Below are 18895 nucleotides of genomic sequence, written 5' to 3' on the forward strand. Positions count from 1 at the left end.
CACACACACACACCCACTGCATGCACATATACATACACACACATACAAACACACACACACCCACTGCATGCACATATACATACACACACACACCCACTGCATGCACATATACATACATACATACATACACACCCACTGCATGCACACATACCCACACACTCCCCCCGTGAGCGTGCTCATAAATGTATAGTTGTTGTTAGTTGAGATATTAGTTGACTAGATCATTATTATTGGAGCTTAATAAACTCTGTTATAGTGTAAGGAGCAGCTGTCTGTGATTACTCTGTGTATCGTGATAACAGCTGATATGTGGTCTGTTGCTTCAACTTAAACCTTCACTTTCACTCTGAATGTGTAACAGCACTCAGACTGTTGACATTGTGAGTGAACACTAATTATATGACTTAGTTTATAGTCTGGTTATTGGTCCCTGTTCTCAGGGTGGAGCCCCGTTATTATTAATAATCATTAATAATCTTACTGACATTAATAAATCTATTGATGTCAATACTTTAGTTTTCTTAAATGCTGATAACTCAAACACGCTCCCTTATGTTCCCAACACTACCAACATGAAAACATCATTACATTTCTTTGTCTCTCTGTTTTTAGAGGATGGATGAAAGCAGCTCAACAGGAAGTCACAGCGCCACTTCGTCTCGCCGGCTTCCTGCTGACGAGGACGAGCTTCAACCAGCTGATTGCATCTCAGCTTCTGAGGAGGACAACCGGCAGATTCTGCCCTGGTCCCAGAACCACCGGAGTCCCGCAGAGACCCACCGGAGTCCCGCAGAGACCCACCGGAGTCCCGCAGAGACCCACCAGAGTCCTGCAGAGAACCCTCAGAGTCCTGCAAAGAAACGTCTGTGTCCTGCAGAGACCGAACAGAATGAAGAAGAGTCCTGCAGAGAAACCAGACCATCTACAGAGAAACCTGACCATCTGCATCTCACCGAACACAGAATCCACAAGGATCCTCCGACTTATAAACAGAAATTAGAAGATTCTCAAACCAAACAAGATCAACTAAAACCAAATGGTTTTATTGAGGAACAAAAACTGAGGAAAAAAGAAGATCAGGCTTCTCCAACTAGACCAGATCAAACTAAAATAGGTCCTCTTCCTACAGAGCAACAGAAAACTAAAGAGTCTCCTCCAAAGGATCAACCAGAACCAGATCCACTAAAACCAGATCCACTAAAACCAGATCCTCTTCTCGAGCTCCACATGTCTGAGTCCAAAGACCAGCAGAACCACCAGGATCCACCTTCAGAGAAACTCATTTCAACCTCACCTGAGAGGCATCAGGACCACCAAGATCCTCCTCCTCCTCACCTCAACACCCAGCGGGCTCCTCCTCCTTCTTACCTCAACACCCAGCGGGCTCCTCCTCCTTCTTACCTCAACACCCAGCAGGCTCCTCCTCCTCCTCACCTCAACACCCAGCGGGCTACTCCTCCTCACCTGAACTCCCAGCGGGCTCCTCCTCCTTACCTCAACACCCACCAGGTTCCTCCTCCTCCTCCTCCTCACTTGAACACCCACCAGGTTCCTCCTCTTCCTCCTCACTTGAACACCCACCAGGTTCCTCCTCCTCCACCTCACCTAAACTACCAGCAGGCTCCTCCTCCTCCTCACCTGAACACCCAGCAGACTCCTCCTCCTCACCTGAACCCGGTCCAGGCTCCGCCTCTCATCAAAGAGGTGTTCTGTGACCAGGTGGGGCCGCGACCTCTGGTTTCTTCTTCAGGTGACCCTAAACTGTGCGGCTTCCTGCAGAAGCAGGGGGGGCCCCTGAGGGCCTGGAAGCAGCGCTGGTTCACCTACGAGGAGAAGAAGAACCAGCTGTTCTACTACCGCACGCCGCAGGATGTGACGCCGCTCGGCCAGGTGGAGCTCTGCAGCGCCACCTTCAGCTACCCGCTGAAGGCTGAGAGGGGCACCTTCCACATCAGGACACCTGAACGCACCTTCATCCTCAAGGTAGGAGGAGTCACAGTCCATCAGGGACCGTCTCTGTCCGCAGGTATTTAACACAAATAAAATATATTATATATATTATACATAATATATAATAACAAGCATCTCACCTGGTTTAATGAGGTTCCAATGAGTTCATATTCACACATCGTATACAGCAAGCATTCACGCTCCCGTTGAAGAGCAGCTGCAAATCAAACTTTAAATGTGCATGTCTTAATTAATTAATTATATTTTATGTTTGATATTCCACTACAGGCCGTGAGCCAGGACCTGATGCTCTATTGGCTGCAGCAGCTGCAGGTGAGACGCTGGCAGCACAGACGGAATTCCGCCTGTCGAGACCCGACAAACAACAACAACAGCAACAACGACACTGCCGGTGAGAAACGAGGAGACAACCTCTGGTTCTTTAAAGTGAAGTCAAAGCTTCATGTGTTAAAGCTGCATTCTCTCTAGTGACCACCAGGGGGCGACTCCTCTGGTTGTATAGAAGTCTATGAGAAAATGACTCTACTTCTCTCTTGATTTATTACCTCAGTAAACATTGTAAACAATCTCTAGTTTCAAGTCTTCTTCAATACAGCATGATGTTTATTTAGTAAATTATGGTCCAACATTTTTTGCAACCAATCCGTTCGTTGTTTGCTAAAAAAAACAACATGGCGCCGGCTGTCTTATGCCGTGTTCATGCCAAACAACCACAGCACAACAAGTACTCAGCAGAAATAGAGGTTATTTCTTTAATGGTTGTTGGAAGAAATAAATGGCTTAAGTTGATAACGGCTTCCATGGCGATAAGCCACGCCCCTCTCTCCGGCGCCAGAGGATGTCAGGAAATGTTCTCCTTTAATGTGTGGAACAGGGTGTGATGTCACGCGGACGGAGTGGATGCCTGATGACGTCATCAACTACCCATCATCAGACCCGTTGGCGACTAATTTAATCATCGATGTTTGTGGACTACGTTGATTATTACGTTGATGCACTTCTAAAAGGAGACACACCATTGTAACTTATGTGTTTCTGACCACAAAGCTTTTATTTTGAATCAGAATCAGAATCAGAATCAGAACCATTTATTGCCATGGTATGTTGAACATACAAGGAATTTGACATGACGGGAGGTGCAAACATTTAACAATCAACAACAATCAACAGTGCAAAGTAGAAACATATTAAAATGTACAGAAAGATATAAAATAAAGTGAAATATAGAATGAAGTGCACAAACGAACAGATAACAGGACTATAAACAAGTGAGATGTAAGTGTAGTGTAAAAGTGTGGAGTGTGTTTAAATAAGAACCTAGAAGGGATGTGCAGGGGAGTGACCGGTAGGAGGTTGTCCTGGGGATGACCCGGTGGGGGACCTCTGTTAATGAGCCCGACTGCGGACGGGAAGAAACTGTTCATGTGTCGTGAGGTCTCGGTCCTGATGGAGGTCTTGGTCCTGATGGACCTCAGCCTCCTGCCAGATGGAAGGGGCATGAACAGTTTTTGTCCAGGGTGAGAGGGGTCGGCTACAGTCTTTCTTGCTCGCTTCAGGGTCCTTGAAGTGAACAAGTCCTGGAGGGACGGCAGATTGCAGCCAATCACCCTCTTAGCAGAGTGAATGATGCGCTGCAGCCTGCCCTTGTCCTTGGCAGTGGCTGCAGCGTACCAGACCGTGATGGAGGAGCAGAGGATGGACTCAATGATGGCAGTGTAGAAGTGCACCATCATTGTCTTTGGCAGGTTTAATTTCTTCAGCTGCCTCAGGAACTACATCCTCTGCTGAGCCTTCTTGGTGATGGAGCTGATGTTCAGCTCCCACTTGAGGTCCTGGGATATGATGGAGCCCAGGAAGCGGAAGGACTCCACCGCGTCAACGGGGGAGTCACACAAGGTGATAGGGGCTGGTGGGGCTGCATTCTTCCGGAAATCCACAACCATCTCCACTGTCCACTGTTAGTGCGTTGAGCTCCAAGTTGTTCAGACCGCACCAGGTCACCAGATGGTCAGTCTCCCACCTGTAGGCGGACTCATCCCCACCAGAGATGAGTCCAATGAGGGTGGTGTCATCCGCGAACTTCAGGAGCTTGACAGACTGGTGACTGGAGGGGCAGCTGTCCGTGTACAAGGAGAAGAGCAGAGGGGAAAGAACACAGCCTTGGGGGAACTGGTGCTGATGGTCCAGGAGGCTGAGACGTGTTTTCCCAGCTTGACGTGCAGCTGGGAGAGCTTGTCATGCAGCAAATACGGGATGATGGTGTTAAAGGGAGAGCTGAAGGGAGGGGGACCTGGTGGTCTGGGGCTGGTTGATGGAGCTGTCGGGGATGGAGTCAGGGCTGTCCCATTGTCTATCAAAGCGACAGTAGAACTCGTTCAGCTTGTCTGCCAGGCGGAGGTCATTCATGGAGTGGGGGACTTTTGGCTGGTGATCTGTCTGAGGCTTCTCCAGACAGAAGCAGAGTCACTTGCTGAGAGCTGGTGTTGCAGTTTCTCAGAGTACAGTCGTTTAGCGTCTCTCACCGCCTTAATAAAACTGTCCTTGTCCCCACTCCTAAATGCCTGATCCTTGTGCAGCCTTAGCTGCAAACCAGAGTTTGTCGTTGTTATAACTCACCCTGGTGCTTGATGGAACACAGCTGTCCTCACAGAAGGCCCTCCTTCCACCTCCCACAGTGTCTACTTCCTGTTTCTGAAGAAAGTTTATTGTTACTCTCACATAAATATAAACCATTGAACACTGGTTCAGAACTTCATTGAGTTTTTACTGAAACCAGATGTTTCACCACCGGTTTGCTTTCAGTGTGAATTTAATAACAAAACATAAAGATAAAAAAAGTGTAAATGTGACAAATGAAGACTTGAACCACGACAGTCTTTGTGTTCTTCATGTAGTCCTTTGGGACGATAATCGTCAGTTTGTCAGACTGAGTTTGGTTATATTCGTGTATATATATCGAAAGTTATATATGTGAGCAATAATAAATAATACAAAATAAATTAAACATTAACACATAGATATTAATAGCATTCTAAGAATAAAACGAAAGTTACGAATGTAACTACGGTTCTATGAATCCTGGATGACCGCCATTGCTTAACACTAGATATCCTCTAGATATACAAACTGCGCAAGCTGGATAGGCTGGTTGATATGCGAGCGTATCAACCAGTGTTATCACAAAGTGACACCCAAGCCATCTGAGTTCCACTTGAGACATGATTCATTCACCGACAGGGCATGCAGCTCGCCCACATGTTTAGCTGAAGTAATGGCAAGGAGAAAAAACGTTTTGGCCGATAGCCATCTGGGCTCCGCCTGTGCGAGGTGTTCAAAAGGAGGCAAGCATACGGTGTCCAGTGCCAAGGGTAGGTCCCATGCAAGGGCCTTCGGGGTGCTCGGGGGATGCAATCACAGAGCCCCTTTTAGGAAGAGGGACACCAGTCTGTGGCTCCCTACTGTGTCATTGTCGACCTTAGTATGCTGCCCTGAAATAGCGGCCATGTATACTCCAAGGGTAGAGGGAGACCGGCCCTTATCTAGGAGGGACTGTAGAAACAGAAAGTACAGCAGGCATGGGGCACTGTACTGGGTTCTTGTTCTGGACTGCACACCAGTCAGAAAACAGCTTCCACCTGTTTTCGTACTGCAGACGGGTAGATTACGCCCTGGCATTCAGAATAGTCAGTCTGACTGGTTCTATGCAGCCACTCACTATCCGGTCGGGCTCTCCCACGGCCAGACCCATAGTTGAAGGCGGCAGGGATTGTGATGCCAAATCCGACCTTTTAGTTGCGATAGGAGGTCCCTCCTGTCGGGGAAGAACTCTGAGACGCATTGGCAAGATCAGAGGGAACAGTGGAAAGGCCTAAAGAAGACCCTCTGGCCACGTGTGAGCCAGGGCATCTTGACCCAGAGGACTGGTCCTCTCCATCAGGGAGAACCAGTGGGGGCAGTGGGTTGACAGTACGTCTGGATGCAGCCGCCACTCCCCCGGTGGAGGCTTGTGACGGGACAGGAAATCCACAACCTGGTTCCGTTCTCAAGTCAGAAGGTCACGGTGATACCCGTAGTAAGTTCTGCAGATCTGGTGCCCCCTTGATGCTTTATGTGAAAACACAGCAGAGGTGTTGTCCGACCGGACAAGCACATGCTTTCCCTTCAAATATGGCAGGAAGTGTTTGAGCGCTAGCTCTAGAACATTGACCTGCCCATGCGATCTTGAGCAGACAACTGCCCCCAAGCAGTCCTGTTCTGCCACACTGCATCCCACCTTGAGAGGCAGGCATCTGTTGTGACAATCTCCCGGCGGAATGGAATCAAGCCCATGGGGAAACCATTTGCCAGATATGCCCTCTCCCTCCATGGGGATAGAGTGAGTAGGCACTGTTAGGGTGGACGCCGCCCAAGGGTCCGAAGCATGAACTGCCCAGTAGCTGATCTGCATCTGGGAGAAAGAACGACAGCCGGCCTGGAGACATCATCTCCTGGCCCCCCTGTCTCTGGAGGCTTTGGGGGGGCAACTGTTAGTCCCCAAGTTCGGAGGTTGCCTGGCGGGGATTTAGGTAGGATTGTATTAGAAGCGGGTCGTCCGGCAACCGCAAGGTCGGTGGTTCGATCCTTGGCTGCTACGAGTCCTGTGCTGAAGTGTCCCTGAGCAAGACACTGAACCCCTAACTGCTTCCCGGGTGCTTCTCAGCAGCCCACTGCTCCTAATAAGCTAGGGATGGGTTAAATGCAGAAGTTACATTTCATGTATGTGTATATGTATATGACGACTCTAATAAAATCTTAAGCTTATGCTACCATGGTAGCTAGCCTGCATAGCGAGAAGATGAAAAAGGACTGATCTCAGGATGACACCGGAACTTATAGACGACGGGGGTCATCCGAGGTCCCAGGTGACTTGGTTGATATAAAGACTCGACATGCGCATGCACGAGACGGAAGAAATCCAGTGTTAAGCATTCCCTCGGTAAGGATGAAATAGAACTACATTAATGTGAAAAAATTGTCAAAAGGTTAATGAATGTATGATCAAGATTACAGATTATTGATCATGTGATGAGTCCTTTAATATTGATCATCCTCTGACCTTTATTCTGCAGACAACTTCCTGTCCGTGTTGACCGGCCCGCTGGGTCTGGTGGGCGAGGAGGCCGCTAACGTCCCGTCACCGAGGACGCCGCTCGCCAACATGTCGCTCAAACACCCACTCATCGAGATCCAGTGAGTGTTTAATATCAGAGTCCGACTGAGACTACGTTTCCCATGAGCCCCAGTGATTATGATCTTTGTGTGTTGGTCAGAAACTCGGTCCACAGTCTTCGTAAGAGGGCGTCTCAGGAGTTGAGTCAGAGTCAGAGTGTGTTTCATATCGACGCTCCGCAGAGGATCCCCCCAAACTCTGCAGAACCCGACAAAACTATGAGTACGTACTCCAATACAATAAGTACAATAAGTAGTACTAGTACCTCGTATACAAGTATGAATATTAAAAATAATACTATAAGTGATTCTCACTGTCACATGTGATTCTCTCCAGCTCTGTCCGTTGAGACTCCGCCCCCTCTCCTCCCATTGGCTGAGTCAGCAGGTCAGGTGACCCCTGACTCACCTTCGGCGTTGGACCATCAAACCAGGAAGACGAAGACTCGCAGCTCATCCCCCATGACGGTCGTCTGCAGAGACTCTCTTTCCTCAGACCGGACATCTCATCTCCAGCAGGAGAACCTGGTGCTTATGGAGGACGTCAGAGCTCAGAAGGTGATCAATAGCTCTGTGATCAGATACATATTGATCGGGGGATTTTAATCCATAGGAGGATCATCAAATAATGTTGTAATGTCAGCTACAGAGAGGTGTTGCTGATAATGATAATTATTTTAATAATGATAATAACAATAATAATAATAATGTGTCGGGTCCAGGAGCTGGTGTGGATCCTCCACAAAGCCTTGGAGGCGTCTCAGCTGGAGAAGAGAACCTGTGCAGAGTTTCTGGCGGAGAAAGACGAGCAGCAGCGTCTGGAGCTGCTGAGACATCGAGAGCGACAGGCGGCTGACCTCAGAGGTCAGCTGGAGGAGGTGAAGAAGGAGGCCGAGGACACCAAGAGGAGTCTGTCTCACAGAGACGCTCAGCTGGTCGACCTGCAGGACAACATTGGGATGCTGATCGAGAAGAACAACGCGAAGCAGGAGGTGAGTCTCACCTCAGGACAGAACACCTGGTTCAACACCTGAGGATGAATATCTACCTAAAAACAACCCAAATCACAGTTGTATTGTTTATCGAAGGCTATATTATTCTTTCTCACCTGTACTGAGATCAGATGATTTGTGTTTGTACATCTGTGATGTGAAGCTTGTTGAATGTCTTTCTGGGGACGACCGTGGCTCACTGGGTTAAGAGGGTTGTCTGGTAACTGCAGGGTCAACGGTTCAATCCTTGACTGGGACGTGTCGTAGTGTCCCTGAGCAAGACACTCCCCGGGCGCCTGTCATTGGCACCCTACTGCTCCCTATATACAGGGATGGGTCAAATGCAGAAGGCAAATTTCGTGTATATGTATATGACAATAAAAATGGTTTCTTGTTTCCTGTCAGGTGATCTTAAAGCTTTCTGATCAGGTGGCTTCCTGTTGTTTCCTGTCAGGTGATCATAAAGCACTCTGATCAGGTGACTTCCTGTTGTTGTTTCCTGTCAGGTGATCATAAAGCTCTCTGATCAGGTTACTTCCTGTCTGTCCTCTGACGGAAGTTTGAACTCTCACACCTTCAGATGGCTTCATAGAGACATCGAAAATCTGAAGGTGAAACTCTTTGAAGCACACAAATTAACATATAATATATAACATAATAATATATATATATAATTATAACACATAATTAAATATATTTTTTATTACACCTGTATATATTGTTGTCACTCTACTGGTATCGGCCACAGAGATCCAGTATGAACTGGTTTCTCTCTGATTCTTCAGGATGACATTGAGGCGTACAAGACTCAGAACCAGTTCCTGAACTCTGAGATCCACCAGCTGACTAAACTCTGGAGGACCAGTTGTGAGCAGGAGAAGAGTCTGATGGTGAAGGTGAGTCCAGCTGGTGAACGCCTTTATCAAGATTTCGTTAAAGCTCGGCTTCACGCTGTGTTTCCTGTCTCCTGATTGGCTGCAGTGTTCCTACCTGGAGGCCAGTCACTGCCAGGTGGAGAGCCGCTACCTGGGCGTCCTGCGGCAGCTGCAGGAGACCACGACTCTGGATCCGGTCCAGCGGGGGAAGGTCCAGAAGATGATCAAGGAGGCCCTGAAAAGGGAGCTGAAGAGCGCCCTCCAGCTTAACGTGGCCAGGTAGCTAGGACGGTCACAGCACCTGGGTGGACAGAATAACAGGAAAACCTGGTGCATTGATTGTGTTAAATCTGTTGTATCCTCAGAGATCACGATGAGTACGGATTCAAAATCATCCCAGAATACGAGGTGGAGGACATGAAGCTGCTGGCAAAGATTCAGGCGCTGGAGATCCGCTCACACAACCTGCTGCATCAGGTAGGAACCCTCACCTGTACACCTGTAGACCTTTGTACCTGTACACTTGTGTACCTGTACACTTTTGTACCTCTAGACCTGTGTACCTGTAGAAATGTGTTCCTGTGTACCTGGAGACCTGTGTACCTCAGCCCATCAGATCAGCTGTCCAACAATGAACAGATTGTGATCGATGGTCTAAGAAAAGTCCTCACAGGTACACAGATGTGTGGTTGTGTCCTCTGAGGAAGTCGATGTAGCAGGATGTTTATTTAAAGTCTCTGGATTTCTACCTGCAGGAAGGTGCAGAGCGCTACCTGTTGAGTCGCTGGGCTCAGTACCTCACCGGCAGGTCAGAAGACCTCAGTCCCTCACCTGAGCTCAAAGGTCTGCTGCGAGGCGGCATCCCTCAGGAGTACCGCCAGCGGGTGTGGCGCTGGGTGGTCCGAGCCAGAACCAGGACCATCAGGGAGCGTCACCCACACCGCTACCAGCAGGTGTGCAGGAAGTTAACACCTGTCCACACCTGTCCCACACCTTATCCACACCTCATCCACACCTGTTCACGCCGGATCCACACCTGTTTACACCTTGTCCACACCTTGTCCACACCTTGTCCACACCTGATCACACCTTGTCCACACCTTGTCCACACTTTATCCACACCTTATAATAATAGTAATAATAATAATAATAAAATGTATTTATAGAGCGCTTTTCACAGACAGAAAATCACAAAGTGCTTAACAGAGCAGAAATTTAAAAAACACAATGTGACCATAGAGTCAATAAATCACATATTTTAAGAGCAGGTCTAGGACATGGGTTTTAAAAGCCTAAAAAGGTGGGTTTTGAGCTGTTTTTTAAAAGTATTCACAGAATGTGCGAGGCGTAGAGTCGCAGGCAGAGCATTCCACAGCCTCGGTGCCACTGCCTCAAAGGCTCGGTCTTAAATCGTGTGCGTGGAACTGACAGAAGACCTAGAGCGTTTGACCTGAGAGTGCGGGCGGGTGAATATGGGTGAAGTAGATCAGCTACATAAGTAGGAGCCTGACCGTGAAGTGCTCTGTAAGTGATGGTGAGAATTTTGAAGTGTATCCTAAATGCTACAGGGAGCCAGTGGAGAGATCGGAGTACGGGGGTGATGTGAGACCGTCGATTTGTCCTGGTGAGTAATCTGGCGGCAGCGTTTTGGATTACCTGCAGACGGTTAAGAGCAGATACACTGAGTGATGTAAAAAGTGAGTTACAGTAGTCAGTGCGAGAGGAGATAAATGTGTGTATGATCATCTCTAGTTCAGCTGTTGATACTACAGATCTCAGTTTACTGATATTTCTTAGGTGGAAGAAACATGATCTGGACAGCTGCTTAATATGGGGGTCAAACGACATGGATCGATCAAAGAAAATCCCTAGATTGCGCAGGTTGCAATGGGCAGCAGAGGAGAGTGGACCAATACTCTGCCTGATCATGGGGACAAACTCATCTGGAGCAATAACTAGGACCTCCGTCTTAGTGTCGTTAAGTTGTAAGCAGTTTTCTGCCGTCCAGTCTCTGATGGCATTGACACAGTCCAGGAGCCTAGTTAATGTGAAGGCCTCGCTGGGTTTGAATGACAGATGGAGTTGGATATCATCGGCATATAAATGATAGGACACATTATAACTTTTTATAATCGGTCCCAACGGTAACAGATAAAGGGAAAATAACAGAGGCCCCAGAACCGAGCCCTGCGGTACGCCACAAGACAGTGGAGAGGTAACAGACACAAAATCACCCACAGAGACATTAAAACTTCTGTCATTGAGGTAAGATGTGAACCAGTCTAGCGCTATGCCAGATATGCCAACCCAATCACGTAGCCTCTTAATCAGGATGTTATGGTCTACAGTGTCAAATGCAGAACTGAGGTCCAGAAGAACTAACACAGAGCAGTCACCTGCATCAGAACACATGACCACACCTGATCCACACCTGGTCAACACCTTATCCACACCTGTTCACACCTGATCCACACCTGATCCACACCTTGTCCACACCTTATCCGGACCTTGACCACACCTGATCCACACCTTGTCAACACCTTATCCACACCTGTTCACACCGGATCCACACCTGATCCACACCTGATCCATCCTACACACTGTTCACACCTGGATGTAGGAACATGTTGTTAATGACCTTGCAGTAATCCAGCTGCTGTGTTTCCAGCTGTGTGAGAAGAGTCGAACGTGTCCTCATCTGGCCTCCAGACAAATCCAGCTGGACCTCCATCGCACCCTGACAACCAATCAGCACTTCTCCTCACCCTCTAACCCCGCCCTCCAGCAGCTCCGCCGCATCTTATTGGCCTTCTCCTGGCAGAACCCTTCTATTGGCTACTGCCAGGGACTCAACAGGTAAACATGTCTTATGTTGTCTAATCCCTGGCCCCCAAATCCAGGTCTCATGTGACATGTCGCGTGACGTTCCACGTGATCACCTGTGTGTCTCTCAGGGTGGCAGCCATCGCTCTGCTGGTCCTTCAGAGTGAAGAAGACGCCTTCTGGTGTCTGGTGGCTGTGGTGGAGTCCCTCATGCCTCAGGACTACTACACCAAGAACCTGGTGGCCTCTCAGGTACAGGAGACTAATTATTGGTTAGGTTCCAATGGAGAACGTTGTGACATTGATCAGAAACCAGAACTTCAGTTCTACACAATATTGTTTGTTTATTTCTGTGTGAAACTCATATTTCCATAAAAGCATCATCAGTGAAATGATCTCAGGTGTAAACCTGGCAACCAGATACAGAGATCAGTGTTATGGATCGATCAGTGTTATTGATCTATCAGTGTTGTGTTGTTGATCGATTGAATATTGAGTTTCTGTGTTCAGGCGGACCAGCGGGTGCTGAAGGACTTTTTGGCGGAGAAGCTTCCCAGACTCTCCGCTCACTTTGAGGATCACAGCATCGACGTGTCTCTCATCACCTTCAACTGGTTCCTGGTGGTTTTTGTGGAGAGTCTGCCAAGCGACATCCTGCTGCCGCTATGGGACGCCTTCCTGTACGAGGGCACCAAGGTATTGAACACACCACCACAGAAACACAGAAAAAAATACTGTTATATAGAAACACAGACAAAATACATGAGAAATACAGAAATACAGAAAAAAACAAAGAAAACAAATACAGAAATACATTTAATAAAAACACGTAAATAATCGGACTCAAAACTATAAAGGTGCTCTCAGAGTTCAGATCTGATCCAGGTGCATTACGACGACTTCAGCTGTAATGTTTGATTGAATTTACACAAACAACGCATCAGACATGTTTTTCACTTTCACACAACCGACACACTGTAATTGAGATCAATGTCCTCACTTTGTTTAAATGTCTTCACTTTGTTTAAATGTCTTCACTTTGTTCAAGTGTCCTCACTTTGTTTAAGTGTCCTCACTTTGTTTAAATGTCTTCACTTTGTTTAAGTGTCCTCACTTTGTTTAAATGTCTTCACTTTTTTTAAGTGTCCTCACTTTGTTTAAATGTCTTCACTTTGTTTAAATGTCTTCACTTTGTTGAAGTGTCCTCACTTTGTTTAAAATCTCCTCACTTTGTTGAAATGTCCTCACTTTGTTGAAATGTCTTCACTTTGTTTAAGTGTCCTCACTTTGTTTAAGTGTCCTCACTTTGTTCAAGTGTCCTCACTTTGTTTAAGTGTCCTCACTTTGTTTAAATGTCTTCACTTTGTTCAAGTGTCCTCACTTTGTTTAAGTGTCCTCACTTTGTTTAAATGTCTTCACTTTGTTCAAGTATCCTCACTTTGTTTAAATGTCCTCACTTTGTTTAAGTGTCTTCACTTTGTTTAAATGTCCTCACTTTGTTTAAATGTCCTCACTTGTCTTAAATTAAACAATTCATTAATTTGATCAACTCTGAACAGCAAACATTGTTTAAATATTGTCTGTGGAATGAAAGCTGACTTGAGTCTCACCTGTGTGCTTTGGTGCTGCAGGTTATCTTCAGGTACGCTCTGGCTCTCTTCAAATACAAAGAGGACGACGTGCTGAAGATCCACGATGGCGTGGAGATCTACCAGTACCTGCGCTTCTTCACCAAGACCATCTCTGACGGCAGGTAAGGCTCCCCTGGTGTGACTCTTTATGAAAGGATCCTCATTGTTGAGATGCTGCCACCTGCTGGAGCTCAGTTACAACGCTGCAGAGCTTTTAGTGTCAACGCATCAAATCCACTGTTTCTATTCTGAATTCTGCTTTAAGAAAACTGCTGGTCACATCTCCAGTGAGACAAAGTCACAAACTACATGACATCTATGAGTGCAATGTACTGCATCATCTAGTATATAGTACACAGTATATAGTGCACAGTATATAGTACACATTACACAGTATATAGTATATAGTATACAGTACACAGTATCTAGTATATAGGACGAGTCCTTTCTTTCTCTCTGTCGTTCTCCAGCTGAATAAAGACAGTAAACGTCCTCTAAAGCATTGAAAGAGGTTTTCTGTCTTGTGGATGAAGCTGTTAATCGTGGTGTTGTCCTGCAGGAGGCTGACCAGCATCGCCTTCACTGACATGAACCCGTTCCCTGGCCGCCTGCTGAGGAACCGGCGAGCACTTCACCTGACTCGCCTGCAGGGAGAGCTGCAGGAGCTGGAGGAGCAGCAGAGGGAGTTCATGACGGAGAGCGCCGAACGAAAAGACAAAGATCTCGACATGGCGGTCAGTGAGGACGACGACGAACTCTAAGTTTATATTCATATTAGTGCTGGGCAACGATTAAAATATTTAATCGCGATTAATCGCATGGATTTTTTGCGATTAATCGCGATTAATCGCATTGTTATGGCAAAGTTCAATAATGAATTCAAAAGTAGTGTATTGCGCACTTTTATTTTAAAAGTACTGCTATATGAACAAAATAACATTTGGTTCACGAGATGCAGGTAGCATGTTTTATACTTAATGTGAATATAATTCAAACTTAATAATTCATCTTATTCTGAAAACCGGATGTTCGTCTGAAGAAACCGGATGTTGTCTCACGTTAATCTTTCCGCTAACTTTCAATGTCCTTCGCTCGTTCCCGATCTGTGCCGTTTAAATGCGTTTACCGCGAATTTCAGCATATAGGTGCACTAACATGTCAGTGTCTGCTGAGTTGACCACGGAGATCTGAGTGTCTGCTGACTTTACCGCAGCGATGTCCAGTAGTCTCCAGGGAGAGCAACAGCTGGTGCAGCTTCTCTCTTTATTTCTGCCCCCCCTCGACCAGAAGCGGAAGTCGCCTTTTCTCTACGGCAACCCTGAAGGGACATCATATCTCCAATACAAAACGATAAACATGTCTGTTACAATAATAATAAATTAAAAATACTTACCTGTTTTTTTTGTTGTTGTTTTTTAATTATTATTATTATTATTATTTTTTTTTTCCCCATCTCAAAAGGCTCAAGGACATACACACACACGTTCACACACACACACACACAAATATACATACATACATACACAACTGACTATAGGAGTTTGCTGGCTTTTATCCCACTGTTCTTGTCATCTTCTTGTTATGTATATGTATTGTCTCTTGTCTTTCAATAAAAATAAAAAAATTTTTAAAAAATTATAATAAATTTTAAAAAATGCGTTAACGCGCAATAAAATAATATATAAAATATAAAATATAAAAAATATAAAATATAAAAATATATAAAACATATATATATGTGTATATGTATGTATGTATATGTATATATATGTATATATGTATATATATGTATGTATGTATATATATGTATGTATGTATGTATGTATATATGTATATGTATATATACTGGGGGCGGGGCTAAATGAAACGTTACTGAGCTCTGTGGGACCAGTGATGAAGAAGATCTGTGAAGTTTCAGTTTTATTCTCTGAAGACGAACCTTTTCAGCTTCATCAGCCGTCTCAGGAATGAACTCTGTTCTCTTCAGACCTTCAGACCTTTAGACCTTCAGACATTCAGGCCTTTAGACCTTCAGACCTTTAGACCTTCAGGCCTTTAGACCTTCAGGCCTTTAGACATTCAGGCCTTTAGACATTCAGACCTTTAGACCTTTAGACCTTCAGACGTTCATGAGATAAATGAGCTTTGTTAAGTTTTGATCTTTGACACTTTTGTTACAACATGAACGAGTTAATAACCTGTTCATACATTTTGCACACAAAGTCTGACATCGTTCACTTGTTTGTTACATTCATTCTGTTTTCACTGTTTGTTTGTGTGTGTGGGGGGGGCGTTCTGTAAATCTTTCAAATACAATAAATATTATTATTGCTACTCAAGTTGGCTTCGTGTTTTATGTACGTAATGAAAAGTGAAACAAAATCTTACAGGAATTCTTCAGACGAGAATCAACCTTGTGTTTGTAATGTGTCACTTCAGTCCATATCTAGTCCTGATATTTACTTTTGATATCTAGTCCCGGTATCTAGTCCCGATGTCTAGTCCCGATGTCTAGTCCTGATATCTACTCTTGATGTCTAGTCCCGATGTCTAGTCCCAATGTCTAGTCCCGATGTCTAGTCCTGATATCTAGTCCCGATGTCTAGTCCCGATGTCTACTCTTGATATCTAGTCCCGATGTCTAGTCCCGGTATCTAGTCCCGATGTCTAGTCCTGATATCTACTCTTGATATCTATTCCTGATGTCTAGTCCTTGTATCTGGTTCTGACAATCAATTTTTTAAACTAAATTAAAATTTTGAACTTCAAACCACGAATTAAATTGATAATTAATGATTTGAGTCACTGATTCTACTTGAACACATTTAATCATTTCAGTCATTTATTAAGTCATCCTTTATTCGTTTTATCATTTATTCATTTATTTTCTGTTTAGTAATATAAAATATAAAATATATATATATTTAATGTATCAACATAAAATGAAGCTTTTTATATATATATATATATATATATATATATATATATATACAGTATATATATATCTTTAAACTGTTAGAAAAATTCACGCGAGACTGGTGTAAAAATCATAAATCATTGGACATTTATTCTTTGCAAAGAAGGAGACAGGGTTGATTCACATACAGAAAGTACATCAAGACTGCTCGAAGATCTGTCTCCGAGTCTCTGATATTTATACTAAGTAAACAACATGCAGTGGGCTGGCACAGGGTAGCACACACACATTTTACGTTTCACACAGGCGTCTACGTATCTGGACACTTTAACAATTCGTTCTAGTACAAAGGTCACTTTCTCGTAAATCATGGTCGCAAATCAGCCCTGCGTAAGTATTGACGCTTTCTACAAGTTTATTATCATTCTTATTCAGGACAAACAGCTGAAGTGTTCTTTCAGCAATCAACTGCTTCCTAATAGACTAAACGTCTGCTGAAGACACCTGGTGTTCCAGATAGTTCACATAAGGACGCAGGCCTTAAACACTACAGAGGACATGGGCCTCTGTTAAATGTATAACATTCACTAATTATTAAATGCATACTAATTTTTCCCAACAAAATACAAGCCAAACTTTTAACGAATTAATCAGTAAAAACTTTAGAAATTGTTTTAAATTAAGTTTTGGCACTTTTAATGAGACAGTCATTTTAACTCAAATATTTTGAATTAAATTGGGACAGTTTACATTCAAAAGCCAGTTAGTTTGACTTCAGGGTTTTACCGGATAAGATCTCAGCTTCACTCTTAACTTGTGGGCTGAAATCTAAAATTTATGGAAAAGGTTTTTATACACTTTTCTATGTTTTAATAAAAATAAGGTTTAGGATTCAAATAAAGACTGAAACAACATTTTCACTCTGTAAACATTTTGTTGTTTAATTTCAATATTCAATGTTGTCTCTCAAATATTTGTTTCCGAGTATTTTTACAACAAACACATGAGGAGTATATATCTTCTCAATGTTCTTATTAATGTGTAAATAAATGAGCCGATCAGAATCTACAACCAAGTCACCAGAGATCAGTTCATGTTCTCGCTTTAAAGGAGTAGAGGCTGTAATCTAAGCTGTGATGATGACGGCGAAATAATCTGTTTTATAAACTATTTAATAATCAATTCATCTTTAAGTAGTTTTCTTTCTTTGTTCATACTAAGATCAAAACAAGACATTTAAAGACATTTTGGACCAAAGATGAATCTAAACTCTAAATGATGGTTGGCTGCAGCCCGACAGTGTGACGCCTCCTCACATGGTCGCTGACGTCCCACACCGAGTGGAGGTGGCCACCGCGGTGACCTTTGACCCGAGGCCTGATGATGATGATGATGATGATGAAGAGTACGACACCTTGTTCCCTAGAGAAGACCGTCCGTTCTCTAAATTGCCACGGCAACACAGAGCATCCCCGGCCTTCTGCCTGAACTCCACCGACACAAAGTAGAAGATGAAGGGGTCGATGCAGCTGTTGAAGGTGCTAACCGCTAAGCTAACCATGTAGGGGGCGTAGAGGTCCTCGCCGTCTCCGTCCAGCGAGCTGTCTGCGTAGGTGAGGAGGAGGAGGATGTTGCTAGGCAGCAGACACACGACGAAGACCAGCAGCACCAGCACCGTGACCCTCGGCCAGCAGGGCGCGCAGCACAGCGCCGTGGCAGTACAGCACCACCAGGAGGGGCAGCAGGAAGCAGAAGGCGAACAAGGTGGCGAAGTACAGCAGGAAGTAGTTCTCCTGCTCCTCCTCCGGCAGGACGTCGTGACAAGTGGTGATCTGCAGCTCGTCCAGAGCGTAGGTCTGCCGGGTCGCCAGCAGCGGCAGCATGGCGGCCACGACCGCTGTCCACACTGCGGCCGTCATGTACAGAGATGTCCGCCGGCTGCGGAGCGTCTTGGCGCCGAACGGGTGAACCAGAGCGATGTACCGGTCCAGAGCCACCAGTGCCAGACACAGCGCTGACCCGTACATGTTGCTGTAAAACATGGCCATGACCACGCGGCAGAAGGGCTCGCCCAGCTCCCAGTGGTTCCCTCTGAAGTGGTACACGATGCGGAACGGCAGCACCAGCAGCAGCAGGCAGTCGGCGGCGGTGAGGTTGATGAGCAGCGTGGTGGACGGCAGCGGTTTGGTCCTGAAGAGCAGAACCCACAGAGCCAGCAGGTTGGAGGGGAGACCCACAATGAAGAACAGCAGGTAGAGGACCGGCAGGTACAGGTTGGTGGTTGGAGCCTGGATCTCTTTCAGCTGCTTCTCCTTCAGAGTCGTGAAGTTACAGTTTGTCTTGAGCCGGAACGCCCGCAGACCTGCAAAGACCAGAACACATCAATCTGTAGACCCGGAGAGAGTAGAAGACACATCAGTCTGTAGACCTAGAGAGACCAGAACACACATCAATCTGTAGACCTACAGAGACCAGAAC

At 45.5% G+C, this 18895-nt stretch overlaps 2 protein-coding genes across 2 annotated transcripts; one reads left to right on the forward strand and one right to left on the reverse strand.

Annotated features, from left to right (window-relative positions):
- The first annotated feature begins 1610 nt into the window (after positions 1–1610).
- On the forward strand, positions 1611–14322 carry LOC116376997 (TBC1 domain family member 2A-like). Its single transcript, XM_031838514.1, has 16 exons — positions 1611–1983; positions 2239–2362; positions 7080–7200; positions 7281–7402; positions 7517–7737; positions 7902–8171; positions 8678–8782; positions 8957–9067; positions 9153–9325; positions 9412–9523; positions 9802–9999; positions 11715–11902; positions 12001–12121; positions 12380–12565; positions 13501–13622; positions 14060–14322. The coding sequence occupies exons 2-16, from the start codon at positions 2257–2259 to the stop codon at positions 14259–14261; spliced, it is 2358 nt and encodes a 785-aa protein (XP_031694374.1). The 5' UTR covers positions 1611–1983; positions 2239–2256; the 3' UTR covers positions 14262–14322.
- A 3407-nt stretch (positions 14323–17729) lies between these two features.
- LOC116376996 (proteinase-activated receptor 4-like) lies at positions 17730–18779 on the reverse strand (the record flags this gene model as incomplete). The annotated part of the gene is given in 2 exon segments (XM_031838513.1): positions 17730–18096; positions 18098–18779. Coding segments are annotated over 2 exon segments (1049 nt in total), but the record flags the coding sequence as incomplete, so codon positions are not given.
- Between the last annotated feature and the right edge of the window lie 116 nt (positions 18780–18895).

Source organism: Anarrhichthys ocellatus, unplaced genomic scaffold (genome assembly GCF_004355925.1).
Source record: "Anarrhichthys ocellatus isolate YVR2014 unplaced genomic scaffold, GSC_Weel_1.0 scaffold783, whole genome shotgun sequence".
Taxonomy (NCBI): Eukaryota; Metazoa; Chordata; class Actinopteri; order Perciformes; family Anarhichadidae; genus Anarrhichthys; species Anarrhichthys ocellatus.

What these genes read in the sequence shown, in the direction of transcription:
- LOC116376997 (XM_031838514.1), top strand. Translation starts at nt 2,257, where the DNA reads ATGCTCTATTGGCTGCAGCAGCTGCAGGTGAGACGCTGGCAGCACAGA. An exon ending in AGAACCTGGTGGCCTCTCAG is followed by an intron (nt 12,122 to 12,379) that starts GTACAGGAGACT and finishes TTCTGTGTTCAG; the next exon opens with GCGGACCAGCGGGTGCTGAA. An exon ending in TCCTGTACGAGGGCACCAAG is followed by an intron (nt 12,566 to 13,500) that starts GTATTGAACACA and finishes TTGGTGCTGCAG; the next exon opens with GTTATCTTCAGGTACGCTCT.